At 42.2% G+C, this 12501-nt stretch overlaps 1 protein-coding gene across 9 annotated transcripts in view; it reads left to right on the plus strand.

Annotated features, from left to right (window-relative positions):
• Positions 1-12501, plus strand: part of LOC118389636 (forkhead box protein P1-B) — a 245979-nt gene that overhangs the window by 198693 nt on the left and 34785 nt on the right. For all 9 annotated transcript variants that reach the window (XM_052526631.1, XM_052526635.1, XM_052526629.1 and 6 more), the window contains one exon: positions 6301-6487. In XM_052526631.1, coding sequence (XP_052382591.1) covers positions 6301-6487 — 187 coding nt within the window. The remainder of the gene's footprint in view (positions 1-6300; positions 6488-12501) is intronic.

Raw genomic sequence — 12501 nt, forward strand, 5'->3', positions numbered from 1 at the left:
TACTGGGTGTTGACCAGGGGGAAATGCCTCCTTAGGCTAGAGGAAGAGTGGAACTGATGAGTACGGTTACATGCACACAATAATACCATTATTGTGGATAATCAGATTAAAATAATAGTTTCTTTAAACATTTACATGTTTTGCAAGAAGAATGATTTCCTTAATAATCCTGTTTCCATGGAAACATCTGAAATGAGGCTGCTGATGGGAATTAAATAAATGCTGAAAATCAGCATAAATGTTGTACCACAGCAAACATGTTCTTTTTGCGAGCCTTTTTGAGTTGGGACATGTAAAGTGTGTATGTGAAAAGTATGTCTAAGATGTGTACTTTCAGTGTTTCCCAACTCACTTCCCTTTGCGCTACCTCTGATAGCACATATGCTGATCAAATACACAGCTGGAACGCCAATTCAGCTGTTTCCATGTCCTGATAACTCAAAAGGTTGCTCAGAAAAGCAGGTGTTTTAAGCGGCGTATGCTTACTTTGGTTTTGACCTCACGCCGATTAAGATAAGCAGAGTAAGGTGTTTACATGACTAATGCCATACGCAGCCGACAGCCATAATCAGTTTAATATCGAATTATTAGTGTGTACATAAACATACTCATTGTTACTAAACTGCCACTTAACCTCTCATTGTGAAATATCCCATAAGGGGTTGGTGGTGTGAGTCAATGCTTGTTGTTTAGCCAGGAAGTTTATTTCTTTATTTGTTTTTAATATTTTCTTAAGGAGCAGCCTCCATACCATTTTGGAACATGACATAGACTATTCATTCCAGGCTAAGACAAACAGTTTTGAAAAAACAAGATAAGGCGATAAAGTGGAAGGGCTGGGGAACTGAGGTAATGGGCAAACAAAAACAAGGTTTGTACAATCATGTTATTGTTTGGACTGTGTATGGAATCTGACGATTGCCATAGGCACAGGCGTGGGCCACTGGTGTGCTGCCTGTTAGTGTACGCTTATGAATGACCTTGTTTTGGATATCTGGCAAACACACACACGCCCTTTTGAGTAAAGCATTACACCAGTGATATGGCAGTTTACTGTTCTTTATGGAATAGCACAACAGTTACTGAACATCCTGTTGACTGTTTGCTTACGCTTAGTGTCATCAAATATCTCTTAGGCTGTCTCAGCATGACTAATAGCAAACAGGACACTATAGCCATATTTTGTCAGATGACAGTTTAAGATACAAAGGTATCGTTTCTCTTTGTTATTATTTATACAATCTGTAATGAGGAATTGAACCTTACCACACAGAATGTTGGTTGGTTTCACTATTTTACTGAGTTGATCCTGGCTAGCCCGCCCTTGGAAACCATTGATGGTAAGACAGCTGTTAAAACACTTGCCATCAGGCTGAGTTTCCCTTCCTATTCTACACATTTTCTGCTTGACTGTTTGAAGTTATTGATGACCTTTCTGTTTTCCACATCACTAAACTCTTTCATGCATCAGCAGCCGAGACCTACAGAGCTGAGATCTAATCTACTATATTCAGCACGTAGTAAGCAGCACTGCAGAAAGAATGTGTTCTGCTGCTCTGTTTGGCCCATGGTGATTATGTGTTTGGACTGAGCCAATGAATTAGGATGACTTTTATACACTGAGGTGATGATCAGACAGAGATATGCTTTTTTCCCTCTTTATTCAAATTCAAATATCACAATCAAATTATTAGAAAATTCATTCTCTCATTGCACTATAATTGTATTGTGCTCTCATGGTGTTCTGGGAAAAGAGATTTAACAAAACATTTAACAGCCGCCCTGAATGTTTTAGAATAAGGAGGCGTGTAATGCATATTGTACATGTATAAAATGGCTTATTTTTTTGTATTGGAAATGGAAATGGAAATGTTGATAGAGGCCGTAAAAATAAAAATAAATCAATAGACATGAATAATCACGTAGAGTTATCATTTAATACCAGAAGTCATTTAGTACCATAAGTGAAGGAAGTCATTTAGTACCAGAAGTGAAGGAAGTCATTCAGTACTCGAAGTGAACGAAGTCATTTAGTACCAGAAGTGAAGGAAGTAATTTTTATTTTTTATTTTACCTTTATTTAACCAGGTAGGCTAGTTGAGAACAAGTTTTGTAACCCCGACCTGGCCAAGATAAAGCAAAGCAGTGTGACACAGACAACAACACAGAGTTACACGTGGAATAAACAATAAACAAGCCAATAACACAATAAACAAGTCAATGACACAGTAGAAAATAGAAAGTCTATATACAGTGTGTGCAAAATGCATGAGAAGGTAGGCAATAAATAGGCCATAGGAGCGAATAATTACAATTTAGCAGATTAACAATGGAGTGATAAATGAGCAGATGATGATGTGCAAGTAGAGATACTGGTGTGCAAAAGAGCAGAAAAGTAAATAAAATAAAAACAGTATGGGGATGAGGTAGGTAGATTGGGTGGGCTATTTACCGATAGACTATGTACAGCTGCAGCGATCGGTTAGCTGCTCAGATAGTTGATGTTTAAAGTTGGTGAGGGAAATAAAAGTCTCCAACTTCAGCTTATTTTTGCAATTTGTTCCAGTCACTGGCAGCAGAGAACTGGAAGGATCAGTGAGATCAGTGAGATATACCTGCTGGAATGTGTGCTACGGGTGGGTGTTGTTATCTTGACCAGTGAGCTGAGATAAGGCGGAGCTTTACCTAGCATAGACTTATAGATGACCTGGAGCCAGTGGGTCTGGCGACGAATATGAAGCGAGGACCAGCCGTCTAGAGCATACAGGTCACAGTGGTGGGTGGTATAAAGTGATTCGGTAACAAAACGGATGGCACTATGATAGACTGCATCCAGTTTAGTACCAGAAGTGAAGGAAGTCATTTAGTACCAGAAATGAAGGAGGTCATTTAATACCAGAGGTGAAGGAAGTAATTTAATAACAGAAGTGAAGTATGTAATTTAGTACCAGAAGTGAAGGAAGTCATTTAGTACCAGAAGTGACGGAAGTAATTTAGTAGAAGCTTGAAGAGTGTGACTTGGATAATAACCAGTTGTTCTCTTTATCTGGACTTTAATTTGTTTCTCTTGCGGTAAATTCTTTTGACATTAATGTTCAAAGTCTTGGAAGCAGTCTGACAATATCTGTTATAAATTACAACAATGTGTTTGGGGAGGATATAACTCTCATAAATATACATTTGATCCAGCGCCCACCTCCCCTCCTCCCCCCAAAATCCTTTCCTATTGACCTGTGGAGAGTGAGTGAGACAGCAGTGCACGCTCCGCTCTCCATTCTCCCAGGTGCAGCTGCCAAGGTTGTGTGTATGTGTCGCTGCTCGCCCCTCTCCGTGCCTCCCCTGATTGGCTAAAGTGTGTTTTGTGGCTCCATGGCCTCCCAGGCTGCGCTGTAACAGACTGAGCTCTCATCGCTGGAGAACATCAGTTAAGTTGTCCAGGAGAGGGCAATGGGACAGTGACAAGACAAATGCAAAAAATGTGGCAAAGTACGAAGCCGTTCTCAGTGCAGCATCGGCACATCAGGGACAGCGGCAGGTAATACGCTCCCCCAGTCAGTGATTGATTTTGCCAGCAGCGCGACATTGGTAATAGTTCCTGCAGCATTAGGAGTTAACATATTTTAGGCCTAAGGGATGCATATCACTAGGCCGGTGATTACAGGAACATAAACAGTGGTGCACCAGAGGTCTCTGCCGGATGGAACAATAAACTAATAGTGGTGTCACCGTCCCCCCATGGTATTGGCTCTGTGTGGAAAGCAACAGCAGAGTTGAAAGAGCCCGAAGCATAGGGGCTATTTTTTTATTCTGTGGATGATGACCTGCAACTGATGTCATTATGCACCTTAAATCAACATTCTGCTTGCTTGAATTTGGTCACCTGGGTACGGAGGTACAAGGACGGGAAAAGGTTGAGGAGCACGTCCTGTCTGGGTGCCTAAGCTACATGCAGCAGTAAAATTGAGTTGCCAGGCCGGTGATCAATCAAGTGTCCCAACAACATACAAGTGCTTGTCTGTTTTTCCAACCTATAGTGTGTGGAATAGTTTAGTTGAAAAATGGAAAAAGGGATTAACTAATCCTGCATTTGAAAATACTAGATATACAGAAAAGGATTTAGAGATCAGTGTTATACTGTATGTCTACCATAGATTTAGACATCAGTGTTATACTGTATGTTGTACTCTATGTCTACCATTTAAATCAGATGCTGCCTTCTCAGGTAGAATAAAAAGCTGTTTGTCCAAACCTAGAATATAATACTATTTGAGATTTTCATAGCACTACATTTTATTGTCATTCAAGGTGTTATCTTGAACGACCCTCGGTTTCCAGGGATCCAATGAGGACAAGGAAGTTTAATAAGAGAAGGGCGTGGGAGTGGAGGATAGAGGGGGAGAGAGAGAAATAAAGGAGACCGCTTGGTCCCAGTCCGTTACCTCTGTCATCAGTGGAGTCTATGGGAGCTGTTTCATCTGAGTAAACAGTGGTGTTGGGATCACCAGGACTGGCTGGTAATTGAGGGAGAGTGGGCTGCCCTGTCAGCCACACAGGCTAAAAATACATTGCCCACTGTCACTGGGCACAAAGTGGGGGGAAAATTATTGTTCCCGCTGTCGAAGCACAGGACACTCGCTCTACCAGTGACCTTCCCCATCCAGACAAACCATCATCATAGAAAACTTTCCCTCCAAGGATCCTTCCCTCCATCAAAACAACAATGTGCCTTTAATAAGACAAGTGAGAAGCAACAAATGTAGGATTAGCATGCTTTTGTGCAAACAGAATCATTTGGCATGTTTTGTCTGTCAGGGCTGTGTCCTTCGATGAAGGTACATCAAGGAGTAAGACAGAAAGAGAGAATGAGAGAATACAGGGCAGGCAGAATAGAGGAGAGCACGTGGAAAGGTTATTGATTTGTCCTGCAATCATTTCCTGCTCTTTGATATGCAAACGATCTAGTGTGAATTTACAGCAATCCTATCAGACTCATTTCACAGTTCTTAGTCCCTGTGTCTCTCCAGAGTCCTTCGCATCATTAGGCCAATGTTCTCCATTACGAGCATAATTAAAATCTTTTGTAGCTTATCAAATAAAATATATTTTTTGCTGATCTTATTGAGATCTTCATCTTACAGTTATTTTCCACAACAGGAATAAATTAAGACTAAGCTTTTTGCTAAATGTATTACGATCTGGCGCTTGAAAGGGCCACTTCTGGTATCTATAGAGCGAGCGATAAAACATCTGGAGACTATAAACCCACCCGAGATAAGCATGTGCAAATCATCTTTCATTTGCCATTGCTCATTTTGAGAATAGATTTAATTAATTGTAATGTTAAACGAGTGGTCTTGCCCATCGCGCTCCTATTAAATTCACAAATGTGCACACATTCCCATATTGGATATTTTAATATGCTATGAAAAATATGGATTAACCAAATACATTTCTGAACCATAATACAAACGGCTAGAGAACATACCCTCACGGGCGGAATATTATTTTTCTTATCAGCTTTTGCCTCATTTATGTCAAATGAAAGCAGGCTTCTCCTGCTCGTGGTAACAGACACTATATATACAGACACATATACATTGTGTGCAAACAATGGCTAGGTTCTCTCAGACATGGAAACTGGGGTGTACAAACACAGCATTATTCTTCCTCATCCCCAATCTGGCCCAGGGTGTCAGGATGGCTGTCAGACAGCAGCACAGAAATCACGCTCTCTCTGTGTATGTGTTCCGACACAAGAAAATGTCTTCTGTCTTCAAGAGATGTTTCTCTTTAGAAGGCTGCTGTGTTAGCTGCAGTGTGCTTGACTCGTTAAATGAGGTTTAAGTCTTCTGTGTCAATTGGAGGCGGTGCAGAGCTTTAAGTATTTTGCACATTAATGCGCTTTTCAGAATATTACCCCAGGGTCCTGTTTCTGAAGGAGGTGGGGTGGTGTGGGCTGTTTTGGTTGTAACATTGCTATTGTAAACTTTTTGTGTGTGTTCTGCCTCTCCTCTTGTACAAGAAATGATGGTGATTATTCAGATTTCATGCCTTGTCTGGATGTTAATTATTTACTGTGGGCATGAAATGCGCGTGAATGCCAGGGATTTGTGTATACAAACACGCTTCAGATCACAGAGAGAGAGCGGGAGGGTACAAGAGCTCTCAGTGCATTACCCTCTAGTGGGATATTTTCTCATTAATACTCAGCTTTGTTTACAGGCCCTTTGATTTAATTACGTGACGAAGAGAGTTAGATTAGCTGTTAATTGATTTAATTATCCAATTTGTTTGTTTCAGGCATAAATCCAGCAGAGCTTCAGCAGCTGTGGAAGGAGGTGACGAACTTGAAGGAAGAGAACAGCAACAACAGCAACGGCCGCCGCGGCCTGGACCTGTCCTCGCCACAACTCCCCAAGAAGCCCCTCCTCAACCAACACGCCTCCACCAATGGACAGTACATGAGCCATTCTCTGAAGAGAGAAGGGTGAGTTTCTCTCTTGTCTGTCGTCCTCTTCCTCCTGATCCAACAGCTTTAGTGTAACACGCTGGGCACAATAGGTTTTAAATTTCCAGGAAATGGGTTGTGACTGAATGTATCACTAAGGATGTTCTGCTCATTGATTTAACAACCACAGATTATGATATTCGCCACAATCTGACCTCTTTTTCTAAACTGGGGTGAAACTAGGCATACGTGTCCTTTCTACTTTATGAAACAAAACTGGAACTCATTATGTGTGACATTCTCTTTACTGTCATCTTTGAATAAAGAAAACAGGAGGCCTACATATTCCCCATTTAAAACTGCAATTCCTTGAAGGGGCCTAAGTTGATGGACATGTTCCCACAGGGCTTTGCCCACAGATGAATATTAATTTATAGTTTGTAAGTACCTTACTGTTTTCATTAAGACACAAGCTTGTTCTGTGTGTCAGAATGCACCTGGGAATTGCAGTGAAACACCTGGGAGCGAGGGAGTGATTTGGACTTTAGATTGCAGTAATGGAAATGGGATCAGCACACTATTAATTAGAGGGTCAAGGGTGCTGTTATTTCAGTTGCACTTAGGAAACTGCAGCTGTGACGTGCAGTGCTCTGTTTGGTTAAATACAATTCAAATTACCAACAACAGAAAAACACACACACACACTGCAACCTTCGCTTTCCTTCCGGATAGGGACGTTTATGACAACTAGCCTTCTGTAGGTGTGACAGTCAATGAACTGTAGTGTATGAATTGCTCTGCGTCAATATGTTCAGAATGCATTCTTTATTCAAATAGTAATTATCATTATATTAGATTAGTCAAGTACATTCCAACGTTAATTTGAATATGTCAAACAGAGACTGTTTAATATGATTTTAAAAAACACTATAAATATTTGAAAAGTATGTTGATACGATGTAAGATCTATGTCAGAAAACTCCTCTTTTCACTGGATGCTTGACGTGATATTTGTACGTTTTCAGAAATATTTCCCTGAGCCACTGTGTCTTTAAGGAAGGAATTAATTTGGCATCCAACACATTGACTTGTTTTCTTGCACTGAGGCGCTGATCTCTGAACTGCTGGTGAGGAGCCTCCAGGCGCCATGAGCTCACTGCACAACATCTGACTTGTGTTTCGCTGATCAAAACCTATGTGTCATTATGAAAGCACTGCAGATGAAAACACGTTTAGCACTATAAACCATCAAGCCTAGGGAGGTGGAGAGAGGTTCAAACACAGGCAGGCAGATAGATAGTGTTCTATGGGGGTAGTGGAGATCTCACACTGCTCTCAATCGTAATGAGGGAACTTGGAATGCCTTATTTGGAAGCAAATAAATGCTATATGTTTTACTGATTATGGGATACTCGTTCAATCACATACACTACCGTTCAAAAGTTTGGGGTCACTTAGGAATGTCCTTGTTTTTGAAAGAAAAGCACATGTTTTGTCCATTAAAAGAACAAAATTGATCAGAAATACAGTGTAGACATTGTTCATGTTGTAAATGACTATTTGTAGCTGAAAACGGCTGATTGATAATGGAATATCTACATAGGCGTACAGAGGCACATTATCAGAAACCATCACTCCTGTGTTCCAATGTCACGTTGTATTAGCTAATCCATATGTATCATTTTAAAGGGCTAATTGACCATCAGAAAACTTTGCAATTGTGTTAGCACAGCTGAAAACTGTTGTGCTTATTAAAGAAGCAACGAAACTGGCCTTCTGTAGACTAGTTGAGTATCTGGAGCATCAGAATTTCTGGGTTCGATTACAGACTCAAAATGGCCAGAAACAAAGAACTATCTTCAGAAACTCATTAGTCTATTCTTGTTCTGAGAAATTAAGACTATTCCATGTGAGAAATTGCCAAGAAACTGGAGATCTCGTACAACGCTGTGTACTACTCCCTTCACAGAACAGCGCAAACTGGCCCTAACCAGAATAGAAAGAGGAGTGGGAGGCCCCGGTGCACAACTGAGTAAGAGGACAAGTACATTAGAGTGTCTAGTTTGAGAAACAGATGCCTCACAAGTCCTCAACTGGCAGCTTGATTAAATAGTACCCGCAAAACACCAGTCTCAACGTCAACGGTGAAGAGGAGACTCCGGGATGCTGGCCCAGTTGCACCGGGGCCTCCCACTCCTCTTTCTATTCTGGTTAAGGGAATAGTACAGATACTTAACTAGTTTGAAGAAGGCCAGTTTTATTGCTTCTTTAATCAGAAAAACTGTTTTTAGCTGTGCTAACATAATTGCAAAAAGGTTTTCAATGATCAATTAGCCTTTTAAAATTATAAACTTGGATTAGCTAACACAACGTGACATTGGAACACAGGAGTGATTGTTGCTGATAATGGGTTTCTGTATGCCTATGTAGATATTCCATACAACATCTGCCATTTCCAGCTACAATAGTAATTTACAACATTAACAATGTCTCCACTGTATTTCTGATCAATTTGATGTTATTTTAATGGACAAAACATTTCCTTTTCTTTCAAAAACAAGTGACCCCGACTTTTGAACTGTGGTGTACATTTATTTAAAGATAATGTGAGACATTTTTAGGTCAAGTGGTATGACATCAGTATTTTGACTCTCCTTTCATAGATTTTGATTATAAGGTCTCACAAAATGTCCATATTTCGCTTAAACGTTACATGGAAACAAAGATAGACCCCCCCCCCCTGTCCTTTTCACACACTGTTCCAGCCACACTCGCGCACACACACACACACACACACACACACACACACACACACACACACACACACACACACACACACACACACACACACACACACACACACACACACACACATCAAGCTTCAGTGACACCTCTCCTAGCTCACTGCAGACATTATCCACAGGCTCTGATGCATCCAGTCTGCTCAGTCAGTCAGTTAGCCAGTCAGTCAGTTAGCCAGTCAGTCAGCGCTCTCGTCCCTGTGGCTGAAGATGAATCGGAGGGGGAAATATTGACACGCTCTCTCCATCACACGTCTTCAGATGTGAACCAACAACAACAACCATCAGTGGGAAGAGAGAAACAACAAGGCCCAGCTGAAGGCTCCATGAAACATTGGAGAAGACGTGTGTGAAAGGCTGCCCCCGACGCCTTGCGCTCCCTGACAGAGATGAAAAAAGACGTCAACAGCAGTTTAGCACACATTCAAGTGAAGGAGGCAATCTGGGGTTGAATATTCACAGTAGAAACCCAAACAGGTGATTTCTCACCCGTCTCTCTGCTGTGGATGGCAAAAAAGGTTTCCAAACCCGGCTTTAAAATATAGATGACTGACATAAATGAGCATTAAAAAATCCCTATTAAACACTGCATGATGCTTATTTAAATTCATACAACCAATAATCCTGCTTGTGTTAATTTCCATGTGCTTAAATCATATAACTATAAAGAACATTATTCCTCTCTTTTGATGATGCAGACACCATTCTAATCAGAATACTTGGGAAGAATAGAAAATTAAGGAAATATTATGTGGCGTGATTATTCCATGCAAGGCTGTGAGAAATGTCTGTTATAATCCAGGGATTTGAATAATCAGGTTTTAGATAATGGCCTGGGCTGCGTGTAAATAGAGAGCATCCACTCATCCTCCTAGCGCTGAACTTAATGAACTTTTAATTGATGTGGTTTTGTAAGTCCTTTTGTCATGCAACAGAAACAAGCCACTCTGCTGATGGACCTGCTTTCCCGTCCGGGCTCAGATTGGTTTACAGCAAGCCCTAAGTACCATGTAGTTAGTTTCATGTGTCATATCAAATCTGCCCAGGCACAGCGACGCCTGCAACTAAAACCTTAAGTGCATCCACAGGCATTATTCACAGCCTTTTCACTTCCGTCTTAAGGAAGGAGGAGAAATTCAATCACTGCCGGCGCAGATGAGACGTTGCTCCAGCTTTTAGCAGCCTCAAAGAGCCCTCACTCACAGACAGGGATCCTGACTGAATCACACCAATATGGTGAAGATATGTTTGTCTGTCATTAATCCTGCTCGGAGTTTCGGGATGTGAGGAGAGAAATACCCCTGTGAGCCAGGCCTCTTAGTTCAATGATTTGCTTATTTCAATTAAATGCATCCAATCTGTATCTGACTTAAATTCCCCATCCCTATGCTGCGCTCATTTTGTGTGTGAGAGAAAGAGAGATGGAGAGGGAGAGACATGGAGAGAGAGACATGAAGATGGAGAGGGAGAGACATGGAGATAGAGAGATGGAGAGGGAGAGAGAGATGGACAGAGGGAGAGACATGGAGATAGAGAGATGGAGAGAGAGAAACATGGAGATGGAGAGAGAGAGACATGGAGATAGAGAGAAGGAGAGAGAGAGACATGGAGAGGGAGAGAGAGAGACATGGAGATGGAGAGAGAGATGAAGATGGAAAGGGAGAGACATGGAGATGGAGAGGGAGAGACATGGAGAGAGAGAGAGACATGAAGATGGAGAGGGAGAGACATGGAGATGGAGAGAGAGAGACATGGAGATAGAGAGATGGAGAGGGAGAGAGAGACATGGAGATGGAGAGAGAGAGACATGGAGATAGAGAGAGAGAGACATGGAGATAGAGAGAAGGAGAGAGATGGAGAGGGAGGGAGATGGAGAGAGAGAGACATGAAGATGGAGAGGGAGAGACATGGAGATGGAGAGATGGAGAGGGAGGGAGATGGAGAGGGAGGGAGATGGAGAGAGAGAGACATCAAGATGGAGAGGGAGAGACATGGAGATAGAGAGGAGAGAGATGGAGAGGGAGGGAGATGGAGAGAGAGAGACATGAAGATGGAGAGGGAGAGACATGGAGAGAGAGAGAGACATGGAGATGGAGAGAGAGAGACATGGAGATAGAGAGGGAGAGACATGGAGATAGAGAGAAGGAGAGAGAGATGGAGCGGGAGAGAGAGAGACATGGAGATAGAGAGAAGGTGAGAGAGATGGAGAGGGAGAGAGAGACATGGAGATGGAGAGGGAGAGACATGGAGATAGAGAGAAGGAGAGAGAGATGGAGAGGGAGAGAGAGAGACATGGAGATGGATAGAGAGAGAGAAATGGAGAGGGAGAGAGAGATGGAGAGGGAGAGAGAGAGACATGGAGATGGAGAGGGAGAGACATGGAGATAGAGAGAAGGAGAGAGATGGAGAGGGAGGGAGAAGGAGAGAGAGAGAGACATGAAGATGGAGAGGGAGAGACATGGAGATAGAGAGAAGGAGAGAGATGGAGAGAGAGAGACATGAAGATGGAGAGGGAGAGACATGGAGATAGAGAGAGACATGAAGATGGAGAGGGAGAGACATGGAGATAGAGAGATGGAGAGGGAGAGAGAGAGACATGGAGATGGAGAGAGAGAGACATGGAGATAGAGAGAAGGAGATAGAGATTGAGTGGGAGAGAGAGAGACATGGAGATGAGAGAGAGAGAGAGACATGGAGATAGAGAGATGGAGAGAGAGAGACATGGAGATGGAGGGAAGGAGAGAGAGACATGGAGATAGAGATGGAGAGGGAGAGACATGGAGAGAGAGAGAGAGACATGGAGATAGAGGGAAGGAGAGAGAGAGACATGGAGATAGAGAGAAGGAGAGAGAGATGGTGAAAAAGTACCGGTACACATCCATCTCTCTCTATCTCCATGTCTCTCTCTCTCCATATATCTCTCTATCTCCATGTCTCGCTCTCTCCATATATCTCTCTATCTCGATATCCCTCTCTCTGCACTCTTAGAAAACAGGGTTCCAAAAGTGTTATTTTGCTGTCCCCATAGGAGAACCTTTTTTGGTTCCAGGTATACTGTAACTATTTTTGGGTCCAGGTAACCCTTTTGGATTACCTGCAGAGTGGCAAAATAGTTTTACCTGGAACCAAAAAGGGTTCTCTTATGGGGACAGCAAAAGAACCCTTTTGGAACCCTTTTTTCTAAGAGTGTAGAGAGAGGGATATGGAGATAGAGAGATAGAGATATGGAGAGAGAGAGATAATGAGAGAGAG

This window comes from Oncorhynchus keta, chromosome 10, assembly GCF_023373465.1.
Source record: "Oncorhynchus keta strain PuntledgeMale-10-30-2019 chromosome 10, Oket_V2, whole genome shotgun sequence".
Classification (NCBI taxonomy): domain Eukaryota; kingdom Metazoa; phylum Chordata; class Actinopteri; order Salmoniformes; family Salmonidae; genus Oncorhynchus; species Oncorhynchus keta.